The sequence below is a fragment of the Mya arenaria genome, chromosome 6 (genome assembly GCF_026914265.1).
Source record: "Mya arenaria isolate MELC-2E11 chromosome 6, ASM2691426v1".
Lineage (NCBI taxonomy): Eukaryota > Metazoa > Mollusca > Bivalvia > Myida > Myidae > Mya > Mya arenaria.
The window spans coordinates 76133389-76151332 of record NC_069127.1 but is presented as its reverse complement, the minus strand read 5'-3'; the positions used below and the strand labels follow the sequence as shown (position 1 = coordinate 76151332).

The 17944-nt window shown below is 37.2% G+C and overlaps 3 protein-coding genes across 9 annotated transcripts in view; 2 read left to right on the top strand and 1 right to left on the bottom strand.

Moving 5' to 3' along the window:
• The first annotated feature begins 241 nt into the window (after nt 1-241).
• Nucleotides 242-11363, top strand: LOC128236534 (uncharacterized). Of its 2 annotated transcripts, none has more exons than XM_052951449.1 (7): nt 242-407; nt 1248-1349; nt 1785-1945; nt 2286-2451; nt 2883-2953; nt 9368-9498; nt 10128-11363. In XM_052951449.1, exons 2-7 carry the CDS (start codon nt 1316-1318, stop codon nt 10369-10371), a joined length of 807 nt encoding a protein of 268 aa, XP_052807409.1. In that variant the 5' UTR covers nt 242-407; nt 1248-1315; the 3' UTR covers nt 10372-11363. The 2 variants fall into 2 exon arrangements, with proteins under 2 accessions (XP_052807409.1, XP_052807410.1); XM_052951450.1 differs by having other exon boundaries at nt 242-442.
• Nucleotides 11364-13103: 1740 nt separating this feature from the next.
• Nucleotides 13104-16496, top strand: LOC128236535 (soma ferritin-like). Its single transcript, XM_052951451.1, has 4 exons — nt 13104-13371; nt 14066-14212; nt 15659-15784; nt 16132-16496. The coding sequence occupies exons 1-4, from the start codon at nt 13267-13269 to the stop codon at nt 16267-16269; spliced, it is 516 nt and encodes a 171-aa protein (XP_052807411.1). The 5' UTR covers nt 13104-13266; the 3' UTR covers nt 16270-16496.
• A 159-nt stretch (nt 16497-16655) lies between these two features.
• LOC128236533 (xaa-Pro aminopeptidase 1-like) overlaps nt 16656-17944 on the bottom strand; it is an 85666-nt gene continuing 84377 nt past the window's right edge. For all 6 annotated transcript variants that reach the window (XM_052951446.1, XM_052951448.1, XM_052951445.1 and 3 more), the window contains exon 22: nt 16656-17436. In XM_052951446.1, the coding sequence (XP_052807406.1) occupies nt 17200-17436 (237 nt within the window). In that variant the 3' untranslated portion in view covers nt 16656-17199. The remainder of the gene's footprint in view (nt 17437-17944) is intronic.

Genomic DNA, 17944 nt, shown 5'->3' with positions numbered 1-17944 from the left:
TATTATAATAAATTATCAGATAAATATTTCACATTTATAAGCAATGTTTTGTTTATCATTAAACATTAACCATTTTGACTACTAGCATGTTATATCGTTCCATGTATACGACAGACTAGTACCCTCATTCTCCTTAAACAAAAACATAGAGTACCGTTTTAGAAAAACGACCGTTGTCAACAACCGGATGTTAAAACGCCGATATGACTATTAATTAACTCTTCAGGAAAAAGTGCGCGAAGTTATGTAAACAAAGATTTTTTTCAAAACAGTTGCATAATACAATTTTCTTTGTCATATAAGGTCCTACTTAACTTAAGCATCTTTATTAAAAACAGAAATAGAAATAAAATACTTTGTTGTAATTGAGGATACCAGCTGGGACCAATCGTACTCACAGATACCAGGTAAATCAGTGACTGTGTCGGTTTCAAACTTGCAGGTTTGTAAAAATAAACAGTAATTTTACCGATCTAGCGGTTTCATAGGTTGATAATGATACCATAGTTCCATTATGCTGTGCCAAACATTTACCCCATGGCTTACTTAAACAAGTTGATCTTTGCCTCTGATGCTGGTATAATCAACCATTAACATTCACGTTTACCTGAGTGATGATTGAATTAACTTATTAAGCACCAGTCAATTGTAACCATGGCACTCCAGGTCTGGGGAATAGTGGGGACTTTGACCTTCATTCAAACAAAGACTGGGCAAAATTCCCGTCCAGCGGGGGGCGAACTGCTGGTAAAATCCCCGCCAAATGCCCCCGCACCCCAGGGACCCTAGGTAAGGCCCATTCCCCGCTATTTTTGGCATGAAGACAAACCACCGCATTCACCCAGCACTGCAGGGCCACCTAAATGGTAAAAACACGGCCCATAGTGAGGCTAACCATCATTGAAAAAAAAAGCCAGGATGGCATTTTAGAATGACAAGCCCTGGGGGGGCCGTAGTTACAATTGACCTGTGCATTATCATGATCAAACCTTAGATGAATGAGAATTACCCTGCTAATAAAAGAACATTTTAAACAAATAAAGGAAAGTGAATCACATTTATAAGACCATATTTTTATTTCCCCAAATCTGTGATTATTATTATGCTAAGGTTTTACCAGATTTAAAGCTTTCTATAGTTAAGCCTTTGATTTAAAGTTTGCTCAAGTGAGTAAATTAGAATAGCATGCTTTTCAAAATCATCTTTTTATTACTAAATTTGCTTTAAGTCTATGTTTCTTTTTACAGGGAAATCATCCAAATTGTTTATCATCGAGAGATCAGCTCTACTGGCACTGTGACCAAATTTTGCCAGGATGGTGAAGAGAAAATCAATCAATGGGACTTCAGGTATGTTGCACATATTTCTCTGTATTTATGTATCACAATGCTTTTTAAAGACAAATTGCATGTCTGTACCTGAAATTAAAATGTCTTTGTGAAAAAGCTACATTTTTCCATTCATTAATATTTGAGGCCCTACAAATAGACAAATATAACCAATAGTTTGGAAATTAATCAACAAAGATATTTTAGTCGGCCTTACATTCCTTCAATTCAAGTTTGAAAAATCATCAGTTTTATAAAACATGAAAATGCTTGGCCTTAGGAGAATACAGCATGCTGTTTAGTTTTACAAACTTCCTATAAATTGTGAAATAAATGGTGATGAAAACATAGATCAAAATCATGAGCATCTTCATTCAAATAAATAAATGGTGATGAAAACATAGAAGCATATTGAACACTATCCATTGCAATGACATGTTTATTGTTGCCTTTTAGAAGCTGAACCCAGTTCAAAGAAAAGTAAGCAAACCACAAAGGCAGGAGCCAGTTCCAAAACGTCGAAGTCATGCACATTGGAAAAAGCACCCAAGGCATCCACGAAAGCAGACAAGAAGCAATCATATCCTAAACTTGTTGATGAGGATGATAACTTTGAGGTACAAATATTTTATACTTCATGTATGGTGATCCCTCATAAATGACCAAGATAAAGAACAATTTCAAAATATGTAAGTCTTATTAGTACTTAAATTTTGAAGGCCAAAATATATCATTTGGTTTTCAGAAATATTTATTTCTTTAGGAAAAATAAGGAGCAAAGACAAAATTTCCTCTGACAATAACCATTTTTTGAGAGGGGGCAGGGTCGAAATAAAAAATAATGTTAATCATACCGTTCAGCTGATAATATAGTCAGTGACTATTTATCCAAGAAGGGAGATTAAGCTAATAAGAAATTTCTATATTTAATTTGTAATCTCTTGCTCAACATTATAGACAGAGAAGCTGGAGTTTACCGAGCCCGCACCAATGTTGAATTCCCGGGGCCAGCTGGTGTTTCAGACCCACCCCGAGTTCCGCCCAAACCTCACCCCCAAGGAGGTGCTTCACATGGGCAGCTTTGGAGGAACTTATTACAGACCCATTTACTCATCCATTACTAGTGAGAATCTTCACTCTTAAGCTTGCATGTTTTTCATAGAAAATTGTTGTGTTTATTATTTCATAGTTACAATTAATTTAAGTAGTGGGATTGTATTATGTGCAAACTTGTCAAAAGATAAATTTTTCGAGAAATTACAACAAAATTGGTAAAATGGCCTGATTTCACAAAAAAACACCTTAAAACTTCAAATAACCAACTAAGCAATGACTTTTCCACTACCTGACTGTCTTTTTTAGTGGGCACTGATTTTCTAATCTTAGATGTATCATGGGCCCCATTTCAATAAGATATCATTGTCATTAATTTTATGCTGCTTAAGAGTGGTCAGGTGTGCCTGTAAAGTAACGGAATCTATGTGATGTCCTGGTTTAAAGTTTACCAATCCATGATATTGTACAAAAAATACAAGCAAATAAATATCTTTACAGAGAAGAATTACTCTGGTGCATGGAAGGAGCTACCAAAGGATTGGTTAGAAGGACTTTCACTTTCAAAACAGGTAATTTTCATATAAATTGCCAGTTCTTGTTATGAGAACTCTGAAGTTCTCTAAAGGGTGGAATCATGTCTGTTAATAAGACTCTGCTTAAAGTGTGTTTTTTTCAAAAACAAATGATGGACATTTGCAATTGTACATTAATTGTTAAGATCAATCATATTTATCCCAGAACCTATGTTATGTAAACTTGTGTAACAGTTTCCGGTCCAGACCATATTTCAAAGTACTTTCAATATATTGTTTAGCTTAACATTGGGGATAGGCTTAATTTTTCACTTTTGAAAGCATTGAAGCGTACCAAAATGTAATCAATGTTTGAAAATATGAAAATGATGTCCACCAACTACTCTACAAGTGACCAGTTCGAAGTATGATTTATTTTTGAACTGGTATCTTATGGAGAATCGGCTTATCATCTATATTCAAGGTGGCCAACCAAGTTTCATGTATTTGTAAACTTATATGGTCACATTGGTGTTAACTGTGATACCCTATCCTCTATATTACAAGTGTCCAGCTCCATGAACAGTACTACATGTACAGTATGTTCTAGCTAAAGAACTCTTGCGAACACAGTATGTATTACCTTTTTGGACGTGTTCTATTTTAATGTGTAGTAAACATAAAAAAATATCTACATTTAAGTTATGGAGGCCAGAATTAGGTATGTACAAGTATGGTGTAGATTGTGATTGTGATACAGCTGTGAAGTGGTATAGTTAAGTGTGAAATACTATTTCTTATATTACAGCTGGTCAGTCCCATGTACAATGTACAGTACAGGTGTGAAGTGTGATATCCTATTTTTTATATTGCAGGTTGTCAGTCCCATGTACAATGTACAGTACAGGTGTGAATGTGATACTTATCCTTATATTACAGATGTCCTATCTCATGTACAATGTACAGTACAGGTGTTAAGAGATGTCAAATCTCATGTACAATGTACAGTACAGGTGTTAAGTGTGATACTTATCCTTATATTACAGATGTCCTATATCATGTACAATGTACAGTACAGGTGTGAATGTGATACTTATCCTTATATTACAGATGTCCTATATCATGTACAATGTACAGTACAGGTGTTAAGTGTGATACTTATCCTTATATTACAGATGTCCTATATCATGTACAATGTACAGTACAGGTGTTAAGTGTGATACTTATCCTTATATTACAGATGTCCTTTATCATGTGCAATGTACAGTACAGGTGTTAAGTGTGATACTTATCCTTATATTACAGATATCCTATATCATGTACAATGTACGGTACAGGTGTTAAGTGTGATACTTATCCTTATATTACAGATGTCCTATTTCATGTACAATGTACAGTACAGGTGTTAAGTGTGATACTTATCCTTATATTACAGATGTCCTATTTCATGTACAATGTACAGTACAGGTGTTAAGTGTGATACTTATCCTTATATTACAGATGTCCTATTTCATGTACAATGTACAGTACAGGTGTTAAGTGTGATACTTATCCTTATATTACAGATGTCCTATTTCATGTACAATGTATAGTACAGGTGTTAAGTGTGATACTTATCCTTATATTACAGATGTCCTATATCATGTACAATGTACAGTACAGGTGTTAAGTGTGATACATATCCTTATATTACAGATGTCCTATTTCATGTACAATGTACAGTACAGGTGTGAATGTGATACTTATCCTTATATTACAGATATCCTATATCATGTACAATGTACGGTACAGGTGTTAAGTGTGATACTTATCCTTATATTACAGATGTCCTATTTCATGTACAATGTACAGTACAGGTGTTAAGTGTGATACTTATCCTTATATTACAGATGTCCTATTTCATGTACAATGTACAGTACAGGTGTTAAGTGTGATACTTATCCTTATATTACAGATGTCCTATTTCATGTACAATGTACAGTACAGGTGTTAAGTGTGATACTTATCCTTATATTACAGATGTCCTATATCATGTACAATGTACAGTACAGGTGTTAAGTGTGATACATATCCTTATATTACAGATGTCCTATATCATGTACAATGTACAGTACAGCTGTTAAGTGTGATACTTATCCTTATATTACAGATGTCCTATATCATGTACAATGTACAGTACAGGTGTTAAGTGTGATACTTATCCTTATATTACAGATGTCCTATATCATGTGCAATGTACAGTACAGGTGTTAAGTGTGATACTTATCCTTATATTACAGATGTCCTATATCATGTACAATGTACAGTACAGGTGTTAAGTGTGATACTTATCCTTATATTACAGATGTCCTATATCATGTGCAATGTACAGTACAGGTGTGAATGTGATACTTATCCTTATATTACAGATGTCCTATATCATGTACAATGTACGGTACAGGTGTTAAGTGTGATACTTATCCTTATATTACAGATGTCCTATTTCATGTACAATGTATAGTTCAGGTGTTAAGTGTGATACTTATCTTTATATTACAGATGTCCTTTATCATGTACAATGTACAGTACAGGTGTTAAGTGTGATACTTATCCTTATATTACAGATGTCCTATATCATGTACAATGTACAGTACAGGTGTTAAGTGTGATACTTATCCTTATATTACAGATGTCCTATATCATGTACAATGTACAGTACAGGTGTTAAGTGTGATACTTATCCTTATATTACAGATGTCCTATATCATGTACAATGTATAGTACAGGTGTTAAGTGTGATACTTATCCTTATATTACAGATGTCCTATATCATGTACAATGTACAGTACAGGTGTTAAGTGTGATACTTATCCTTATATTACAGATGTCCTATATCATGTGCAATGTACGGTACAGGTGTGAATGTGATACTTATCCTTATATTACAGATGTCCTATATCATGTACAATGTACGGTACAGGTGTTAAGTGTGATACTTATCCTTATATTACAGATGTCCTATTTCATGTACAATGTATAGTACAGGTGTTAAGTGTGATACTTATCTTTATATTACAGATGTCCTTTATCATGTACAATGTACAGTACAGGTGTTAAGTGTGATACTTATCCTTATATTACAGATGTCCTATATCATGTACAATGTACAGTACAGGTGTTAAGTGTGATACTTATCCTTATATAACAGATGTCCTATATCATGTACAGTACAGGTATTAAGTGTAATACCTATCCTTATATTACAGATGTCCTATTTCATGTACAATGTACAGTACAGGTGTTAAGTGTAATACTTATCTTTATATTACAGATGTCCTATTTCATGTACAATGTACAGTACAGGTGTTAAGTGTGATACTTATCCTTATATTACAGATGTCGTTTATCATGTGCAATGTACAGTACAGGTGTTAAGTGTGATACTTATCTTTATATTACAAATGTCCTTTATCATGTACAATGTACAGTACAGGTGTTAAGTGTGATACTTATCCTTATATTACAGATGTCCTATATCATGTACAATGTACAGTACATGTATTAAGTGTAATACATATCCTTATATTACAGATGTCCTATTTCATGTACAATATACAGTACAGGTGTTAAGTGTGATACTTGTCCTTATATTACAGGTGTCCAATCCCATGTACAATGTACAGTACAGGTGTGAACTGTAATACCTTTTCCTCTTTATTACAGGTGCAATCCCATGTACAATGTACAGAACAGGTGTAAAAGTGTGATACCTTTCCCTCTTTATTACAGGTGTCAATCCCATGTACAAAGTACAGTACAGGTGTGAAGTGTGATACCTTTTCCTCTTTATTACAGGTGTCCAATCCCAAGTATGATGTATGTGTGAACCGGTACCTCTTGTTTACAGGTGTCTCCAATCCCAAGTATGATGTAGGTGTGAACCAGTACGGTGTGAAGTATGATACCTCTACCTCTTGTTTACAGGTGTCCAATCCCAAGTATGATGTAGGTGTGAACCAGTAGGGTGTGAAGTGTGATACCTCTACCTCTTGTTTACAGGTGTCTCCAATCCCAAGTATGATGTAGGTGTGAACCAGTACGGTGTGAAGTATGATACCTCTACCTCTTGTTTACAGGTGTCCAATCCCAAGTATGATGTAGGTGTGAACCAGTAGGGTGTGAAGTGTGATACCTCTACCTCTTGTTTACAGGTGTCCAATCCCAAGTATGATGTAGGTGTGAACCAGTACGGTGTGAAGTGTGATACCTCTACCTCTTGTTTACAGGTGTCCAATCCCAAGTATGATGTAGGTGTGAACCAGTACGGTGTGAAGTGTGATACCTCTACCTCTTGTTTACAGGTGTCTAATCCCAAGTATGATGTAGGTGTGAACCAGTACGGTGTGAAGTGTGATACCTCTACCTCTTGTTTACAGGTGTCCAATCCCAAGTATGATGTAGGTGTGAACCAGTACGGTGTGAAGTGTGATACCTCTACCTCTTGTTTACAGGTGTCCAATCCCAAGTATGATGTAGGTGTGAACCAGTACGGTGTGAAGTATGATACCTCTACCTCTTGTTTACAGGTGTCCAATCCCAAGTATGATGTAGGTGTGAACCAGTAGGGTGTGAAGTGTGATACCTCTACCTCTTGTTTACAGGTGTCCAATCCCAAGTATGATGTAGGTGTAAACCAGTACGGTGTGAAGTATGATACCTCTACCTCTTGTTTACAGGTGTCCAATCCCAAGTATTATGTAGGTGTGAACCGGTACGGTGTGAAGTGTGATACCTCTACGTCTTGTTTACAGGTGTCCAATCCCAAGTATGATGTAGGTGTGATACCTCTACCTCTTGTTTACAGGTGTCCAATCCCAAGTATGATGTAGGTGTAAACTGGTATAGTGTGAAGTGTGATACCTCTACCTCTTGTTTACAGGTGTCCAATCCCAAGTATGATGTAGGTGTGAACCGGTACGGTGTGAAGTGTGATACCTCTACCTCTTGTTTACAGGTGTCCAATCCCAAGTATGATGTAGGTGTGAACCAATACGGTGTGAAGTATGATACCTCTACCTCTTGTTTACAGGTGTCCAATCCCAAGTATTATGTAGGTGTGAACCGGTACGGTATGAAGTGTGATACCTCTACGTCTTGTTTACAGGTGTCCAATCCCAAGTATGATGTAGGTGTGATACCTCTACCTCTTGTTTACAGGTGTCCAATCCCAAGTATGATGTAGGTGTAAACCGGTATAGTGTGAAGTGTGATACCTCTACCTCTTGTTTACAGGTGTCCAATCCCAAGTATGATGTAGGTGTGAACCGGTACGGTGTGAAGTGTGATACCTCTACCTCTTGTTTACAGGTGTCCAATCCCAAGTATGATGTAGGTGTGAACCAGTACGGTGTGAAGTGTGATACCTCTACCTCTTGTTTACCGGTGTCCAATCCCAAGTATGATGTAGGTGTGAACCAGTACGGTGTGAAGTGTGATACCTCTACCTCTTGTTTACAGGTGTCAAATCCCAAGTATGATGTAGGTGTTAACCGGTACGGTGTGAAGTGTGATACCTCTACCTCTTGTTTACAGGTGTCCAATCCCAAGTATGATGTAGGTGTGAACCAGTAGGGTGTGAAGTGTGATACCTCTACCTCTTGTTTACAGGTGTCTAATCCCAAGTATGATGTAGGTGTGAACCGGTATAGTGTGAAGTGTGATATGTCTTCCTCTTGTTTACAGGTGTCCAATCCCAAGTATGATGTAGGTGTAAACCAGTACGGTGTGAAGTGTGATACCTCTACCTCTTGTTTACAGGTGTCCAATCCCAAGTATGATGTAGGTGTGAACCAGTACGGTGTGAAGTGTGATACCTCTACCTCTTGTTTACAGGTGTCCAATCCCAAGTATGATGTAGGTGTAAACCAGTACGGTGTGAAGTATGATACCTCTACCTCTTGTTTACCGGTGTCCAATCCCAAGTATGATGTAGGTGTGAACCAGTACGGTGTGAAGTGTGATACCTCCACCTCTTGTTTACAGGTGTCCAATCCCAAGTATGATGTAGGTGTGAACCAGTACGGTGTGAAGTGTGATACCTCTACCTCTTGTTTACAGGTGTCAAATCCCAAGTATGATGTAGGTGTTAACCGGTACGGTGTGAAGTGTGATACCTCTACCTCTTGTTTACAGGTGTCCAATCCCAAGTATGATGTAGGTGTGAACCAGTACGGTGTGAAGTGTGATATGTCTTCCTCTTGTTTACAGGTGTCCAATCCCAAGTATGATGTAGGTGTGAACCAGTACGGTGTGAAGTGTGATACCTCTACGTCTTGTTTACAGGTGTCCAATCCCAAGTATGATGTAGGTGTGAACCAGTACGGTGTGAAGTGTGATATGTCTTCCTCTTGTTTACAGGTGTCCAATCCCAAGTATGATGTAGGTGTGAACCGGTACGGTGTGAAGTGTGATACCTCTACCTCTTGTTTACAGGTGTCCAATCCCAAGTATGATGTAGGTGTGAACCGGTACGGTGTGAAGTGTGGTGGTAGCCTAGAGATGTGGGAGGAGAGTGGCTGGATGCACAAACAGGACCCATATGGCTGGTTCCAGTGGTACTGCAGGTATGACGTCGGCCTTCAGCCCATTTATTGTCAAAATACACCTTAACAGCACTATTACAGGCCATCAACATTTAAAACTAGCTGGTAGTAATCGGCTTATAACAGATATAAATTTAGTCCATGTAGCTTTCATTGGTCGCATACGGTAAGGCCATAATAGTTGTTTCTCTGTTTCACCTCAGATTGCCATTTCAAAACCTGCCTGCCCAGTAGGAAAACAGAAAACTAAGTGCCATAAAAAAATACAAATCTTATTCTCTTGAAAAAAAGACTTCAAAATTTGCCCTTAGACTATTTTCACCAATTAAAATCTTAAGGAAAGCATGAATACATTTTGCAGATCCATAAATTTAAGGAAATTGAACTTCACTCATAATTTTTTCATGTTTTTTTTTACTCAAATAATTTTGACATGAACTTTGTGTATGAATTACCCATGACACGGTGCAGGTGCAAAAATGAAGCAAGATCCATAACTTTCTTAAAAAAAGTGACAAGTTATGCCCTTTATTTAACAAAAGAAGACAAGTGTTGGCATTTGCTCCTCTGTGCTATTTTTTCTTTATGTATTTATTTCATTCAGCATCCATTCAATATTGATGACACAGCCATATGTTGATTACTTACAGGTATTACCAGGGTAGACGGACAAGTGATGATGATCGCCAGATAGGTCGCTGGTTGAGGTGCGCGGGTGACACCGGGCGATGGCGTGGTAACCTGATCTCCAAATGCTACAAGAGCGGCAAGGCGTTTGATAACCGTGTGGTATCTCCTGTGGTGAGACAGACGCTCCAACACTGGGCATACCAGTTGAACAAGGAAGACTTTGAAGCTGGGGTGAAGAGGATGAAAGCTAAAGGATCTCTGTGAACCATCAGTAAAAGACAGCAGTTACAGCAGTTTTAATACTGAGTCCATCCCCCACCCCCTTAAAGATCGGAGTTTTAATAATGAGTCCAACACCCCCCTCCCCTTATGCAGCATCTTATTGCAGTATTATTAAAATGTCAAATTTTTAACTATGGTTAAGTGATAAAGTCCATATAGTGAGGAGAATATGTCACGCTGTAGGTTGTGATGTTAACATTCACAGAGACAATATCTTAAGACTTATTTCACCAAAACTAGATTAAAACACTTTCCTGGAGTGTTTCTATTTATACGTACTAATGCACACTAGGAGTATGTTTCTGTTTGAGGCATGCATTTGACATGGTTGTGTGATCTTTGAAAATAACTAACAATAAAAGAGAGAAATGTGGATCTGATAACAATCACATACTAGTAGTTGCTACAGGTGGGTGCATTTCAGTAGGTTAAAAGTTTGGGGGTTTACATTTTATGTTTTCATGATAGTCAGTTGTGTGTGTGTGTGTGTGCAAGTGCTGTGCGTGTGCGTGCTTGCCTTTGTGGTTGTGCGTGTGTGCGTGCGTGCATGTGTAAGATCATACTCAGGGACTTTTGTTTGCTTTCTAAATTGTTGTTCAGTGTGGCATAGTAGTGGGTCATGCATTGTTAATATGTGTTTCAGTTGAACAGAGAAATCATGTTTTCATTTATGTCTGTACATCTACTTGTTTTAACATCACGATTTTAAAGGTATTTTATGTAATATAACGCTTTTATTTGTTATATAAGGAAGTATACATGGATATTGCTTTCCCATTTTACAGCCATGTTCATGCATGAAATGTAGTTTTAAGATTGATATTATACGTGATGTGTTGACAAGGCTTTATATTTGTCTGGCTTCATTGATTTTGTTGATGTTAATCATTAATATCTTTATATAATGGCTTATAGATTTTCTTAAACAGTATTGTAATGCAATAAATGTTGGTCAATAAATACCATAAATACCACTGACTCTATGATTACAAACACTCGGAGCAATCCGAATTAGTTACGTTACCTAACTCAGTAATAATTAATGAAAATAAAAGGGGAGGTCGGAAATAATCGGTATGTCACTTATAGTTGACTCGTTACTTAACAGGACGTATACATATCACAATCTTACGAAGATGATCTTGATGTCATTTTATCTTGGTTATTGTTGATTCGTTTGATAACAGGAGATATACATATCTTACCTGTGTGGCCTTGTCAGGTACAATCAGACACAGTCAACACTAACAGATACCACTGTGACCTTTCTTATCTACATGACACCGAGATCAACGTCTTTGTTATTTGTTAACGTCTGGAGCCATTACAGTTTGACCATAACAGGTCACCTCCTGATAAATAATATCAAGTTTGTATTTCATAAGATGGCCAACTTTAACTATTATTTAATCATGATTTTGAACATGTTTCCGTTGCCAGTAAAGAAATTGTTGTTAAATATTGGTTGTGGTTTAATGAGAAACACTCCTATACAAATGTATACAGTTTATTTACATGGTATTATATGATAGACTAGCAGCTGGCAAACTCACTCGCAGTTTATATGTTCATATCTTATCATACGATATCAAGTTTCAATATTGTCTGTCATAAAAATAGGAACACATACTGTACCATTAAAATGCCTCATTCCTGTCTCATGGTATTGGTGAGCATGTATACAGCATGTGTAACCTCATACGCACTGTCACTATGTATACAGCATGTGTAACCTCATACGCACTGTCACTATGTATACAGCATGTGTAACCTCATACGCACTGTCACTATGTATACAGCATGTGTAACCTCATACGCACTGTCACTTAGTAAAATGTGTTCTACATGTTTGTTATTTATACTAAGACTTGATGAACATAATGTTGTTATAAAGGTTGAAACTTTCTCAGGTCGAGCTCACAATAGCGCGTACCGGAGACCATTGTTGGTATTTGCCGCGTATTTCGATCACTCCGTAATAGAACTATTATCATTCCAAGTGTTAATGTCACATAAAATATAAGAAACGTTGGTCGCTGAGTACAAACTGTAAACGTGCGCAAACGCGTTTAATTTAATTGATATTTATTGTATGTAAAAGTTTATATCCGGAATGCGGTTTGACCAAATATGACGCTTATGATACAGTACGCAAATCATTGCGCTGAACAGTGTTTGCATGTCTTTTATTGTGTACATTATTGACATACCAGTTCAATTTGTACGTTTATCTTTACAGCCGTGTTTTATACCATTTTTATGTTCATTTTTACGCATTGAAGATTTGAAAATGTTCCGTAATTCACTTGTCGTGACATTCGTACAATTCGTATTTTCATGTAGAAGGTCGTGAGACTTTAGTCTATTTTTAACTATTCATTTTCAGTAATTTGAGTCGATTATCGTGACCGAAAATTACACAATTTCAATATATGGTGGCTTATCCCAAACATCAATGATTCGATCGCTTGTTTTCGTAAATGAAACGAAGGCGCGTTAAAAATAAAGAAATGACAGATTGACAACTGACCATTGCGTGGACATTGACCATTGCATGGTCATCAAAACTAGGACTGTTGCATAAGCCGTTATAAACATCGATAGATCTAGAACATAAGGCGAGCTTCCCCTCTTGAGCACCTCTTACCAATATTCACATGACAGACCACGTGGTGTATCGACCGGCTGTATATAAACAAAGCTAGCGCGCAATAACCTCATACCTTACTGAACAACACTCTGGAATAATTTGTCTTGCGACGTCAGTGTACGTACGGACAAACTTCCTCCGAAAACAATCGAAACAGCTCTTTCAAGCTTTAACAACAACGATCAGCTTCGTGTGTGTACTATCTACTCGGAAATAAAAAGAATAAGATGGCTATGTCGAGACCCAGACAGAACTTCCATCAGCTGAGCGAGGCTGGACTCAACAAACAAATCAACATGGAGCTGTATGCCAGCTATGTCTACATGTCTATGGTGAGTGTGCCAAATTTTCTTGTTGAATCTCTCGCTGTAATGTAGAAACTATTTGGGGAATAATTGTGTATTAGCTAACCTAGCGAAAATTGAGGTTATTCGTGACATCGTAAAGCTGAAGATCGATTACTAATCGGAGCGTGAACCTTGAGTACAAGTGCTTTAAGTACATTGTACTATGGAAGGATATTAACGCAAAAATAACATCTTGCCTTCTTAGTACTGGCTGGTCTTATGTCTGCGCTTTAACAGGATTTTCTTTGGATTAAAGCAGGGGCGGCTCCAGGATTCGATGTTATAGAGGGCTTAACCTAGGGGGTGTACCCTTTTTACTTGCGCCCCTCCCACAGAAACGAAATTTATGTGACTTACAGTGTTGGCAGGGGGTTTGAAATGGTGCAATCTGGGCGTATTTTATTACTTTTCTTCTCCTGTATTGAAATAAAAAGTAAACTTGGACGATTTGGAGGGGGGTGGGGGGGCGACAGTGTTAAGACCTGAATAAAAGACGTTTTAAGACGGTTTACACATATAAACATAATCTTGAACATAGCAACATAAACTTGCGCACTTGGTTGACATTGCCATTATCTGATTATTTCATTATTTAGCATGTTTTAAATGAGCATTATTGAACTTTAGATGTACATAAATATCAAATCACCAACCTAACCTTTTTAATCTCCGTCCGTAGGCGTACTACTTCGATCGTGACGACGTAGCGTTAAAGGGCTTCAGTGGTTTCTTCAAGAGCTCCTCTGACGAGGAACGCGAGCACGCGGAGAAACTGATGAAATACCAGAACAAGCGAGGTGGCCGTGTCGTCCTCAAACCCATCGACGTAAGTCAATTCCTAGTGTATGTAACATATAATCCGTCGTTCAGAACTTTGAAGTGGTGTTAGTTTCTTTTCTACTCTTGAAATATGGTTTATTCCTTATTTGTAGTAAATGACCCAAATCCATGTCGCCGGTATTTGACTTTGCGTGACTTAATAAAGGGACTCGCTCATGTTTTTGAACCAATTATTTTTTGTATTGTAATGCATTTGAAAACACAATTTTTATAAGTATTTTACTCTTTGATACTGAAATTATTTCGTCATTAGAAAAGAAAATGCATTTTACAAAACATGAGCGAGTCCCTTTGAGAGATTGATGTCACATTAGCGCATGGTGTGAATGTGGTTAGCCTGTTTGGTTCACATATACTTAGTATAGCTACAGACGCATGTTTGTGTGTGCATATGGACGTGTCCACGACATGAAAAACAACAAACACACAACTGAATGATACAAGTTACATGTACATGTACTTTAAATAAATGAGTCTGGGTGTAATTGATGTTTGAGGTACTGGTTTAATACGAGTTGGCCGGGCTCTTTCATTACCTATACAGCATTACGTACTTAAATTTCAAAAACACTTCGGTACAGAAGATGCCTTTTAACTACATATTTAAATTATAAACCTGTTTGAAACCAGATATTTGTGACACAGCCATATCCTAGCTAGAAAAATTATGGAATAAAGCCAGCATAATTAATCTACGGGGTGCTGTTTATAGATGCAATTTCGTTTTTAGGTTGCACATGCAGTCGAAATCGGAGCTGCTTCAGTAAAATGGCTGCGCAATTTTCTCAATATAATATAGAATGCAAGGTTCCGCGATGCAGCTATAAAATCTGCTACCCTTTTAACCAGTAGTCACGCAACCAATACAGTTAAAAGAAAACTCTTTTGAAGAGACAGTCATGTGCTTGCTAAGCTTTATATACATGCAGTTGTATGTTGTAAGAATAAAAACGAACACATCTATCTAAATAAATGGTGATGCCATGAGAACGCGACCACGATATTTATCATAAGGATAGTAGAACGTGGCTGGTACTTCGTGGTTATTTCAACAAAGCTGTGATGTTGAACACGATCACTTAATTTCTGTAACTGGCTGCGCATGTGCAAATATCGTTGGTCGAACCCGTGACGTCTCGCTTTGCAGGCGGACAACTTACCGCGTCGTTATAAAAGCTAGCTCTATAGCGTGACAATTATCCGTCAGATACCCGGTTACATATCCAACGATTGTTTAAAAACCCTAACTATGATTGAACAATGAGCCAGAGCCACATCGGGGTGGCCAAAATCCGACTAGATATGAAATAACGACATTATTTCGTTGAACCCATAAACTATGTTGTCAAATCTTGGAGGTCTGAGATTGACACCATGAAAGACGCCTCCTTGTAATTTGAGTTGCCCTAATCACTGCGTGTATCTTTTACAGAAGCCCAGCAAGGACGAGTGGGGGAGTGGACTGGACGCCATGAAGGACGCCCTACAGCTGGAGAAGGACGTGAACCAGTCCCTCCTTGACCTTCACAAGATCGCCTCCGATAACGGCGATGCCCAGGTGAGGATGACACATTATAACCGACATGACCTATATAACTCTTACTATCTTCTAATGATCAGCCATGAATGGCATACCCTTAATTATGTCAGTATTACAATCATAAATTATATTCTTATCCTCCCGTTTTTCACCTTCGAATTATCTGCCCATATTTAAACCTGAAAAAAATCTGCCCGTGTGTCGAACATGGATTATCCGCCAGTATTTTAATCATGGTCTCAGCTATGAAATAGCTGGTGGCACCAGTATTTAAACCATTTGTCTGCTCTCTGATACCATAATAAGTATTGAAATCATGAATATTGAATCTAGCAGTATAACAATCATGAATTATCTGCCCCTAGATGACGGACTACCTGGAGGGCGAGTTCCTGGAGGAGCAGGTCAACGCCATCAAGGAGATCAGCGACCGCCTGACCAACCTGGAGCGGGTCGGCCCCGGTCTTGGCGAGTGGCATTACGACCAGAAGCTTTCCTCTTAGAGCGCCTGGGACGCCACTTCCGGTGCGCCATGATCACGGTCGTCGGAATACACAGACCTACGATAGACTTTTGCTACATGTGTATAATTATGCACCTGTGTTGATTTTTGCTTTTTAAATTAAGATATGCTTTGAAGACTATCCAATTTTGAGCATTTTTTTCTGGATATTTTGAACAATGGGTCTGTAAAATATGTGAAAAATACAAAAAAAAATGTAAAAATGTATACATTATTGTTTCTTTCTATTATTCAAACATCAATAATGCACGGAGAGTTCAATTTTTACAGCGGATACTGATCTTGGTCAAATGATGTGGTCAAAGCGACGTTTTCTGATCTTTCACATTGTGGCTCTCGAGTCTTAAATTTATCTAGAAACGCAACTCGGATTTATTTAGTTAGTTTATTTACGAAGAATTACGAGTACAAACACTTATAATATAAACAAATCAATTATTTTTCGCAAAGACTCGCACACAATTTATATAATATCTCTGCTTAGTATTGCATTAAGGAAAACAACCGAGAAGGAATAAAAGCCGCTGTATGTTTTGAGAAAACCCACAATATTAACAGGTAAGAATGATGATATGCAAAATATTGAGCGTTTTTAGGGAGAGCTAAACTGCAAAACTAATAAATAATCAATGATCATACAGATAACTCTTAACACGCACATATACATTCATATTAAATTCTAATTTTCAACATTGAGCTCTTAAAGAATCGCATAGTGTTTGACCGACCTTTTTACATTGTCATGCTATAATGTTTATTTTGCCGGAGAAGAATGCTTATTTTAATGTAGAGCTCAAATAAGAAACAATAATATGATCCAGCTGGTGGATAATAGTACGATTATTAAAATATTTAAAGTCAATAAGTCAAACTAATACAAACACGGAATTCAGAAGAGTACAAATTGTAACTAATGGTGTAAAATAACCGGAAAGATTGATAGAAGGATTAAGACAAATAGCCCAACTGGAGAAACGGTCACTGTTGAAGACCTCACTTTTTCTGTATTCGGGGTTTGAGGATTAATTTTCTCGTAACGTTCTGTCTTAGACCTCATCCATTCATAAGCTGCCGTTTTCCCTTGGCGTTGTAATTCGGGGCCAACCTTGCTTCTGACCAACTCGTTGTAATCGTTCAGGTATTGAATCTGAAATACACAGTGATATTAACCCGACGTCATACTTCAAAGTCAAATCACTATTAAACTATATTCTTAAAGGCTCCTCTAAGCTCTAAGCCTCAATTCAATTCAATGTCATTCAATTGAAATTAAGTTGACATTTAGATTCAACGTTAAGGAGTGGTGCTGGTTATGTAAAAAAAACTGCATATTACTGGAGTTATTGAAATTATACACAGTAGGTGCAAAGCGCAAGTTCTGTATAATTTAATTCACGAGCGTTGCTAATTGCATGAATTGACAGTCACTTCACAATAAAAAATATTTATATATGTGTTGTCTTAAAGCTGCACTCTTACATATATACCATTTTTACAACTTTTTCTTCTTTTTCTTGGAAAGAGCAAATGTTTGCATAAATATCTGCAAACCGTTACTAACGGTTTAAGAAAATGCATCAAACATCAATTTTTGAAACTAGATATAAAAATCTGCGATCTAATTTTTTTGTCAGCACTCTTATATGAAAGGTTCT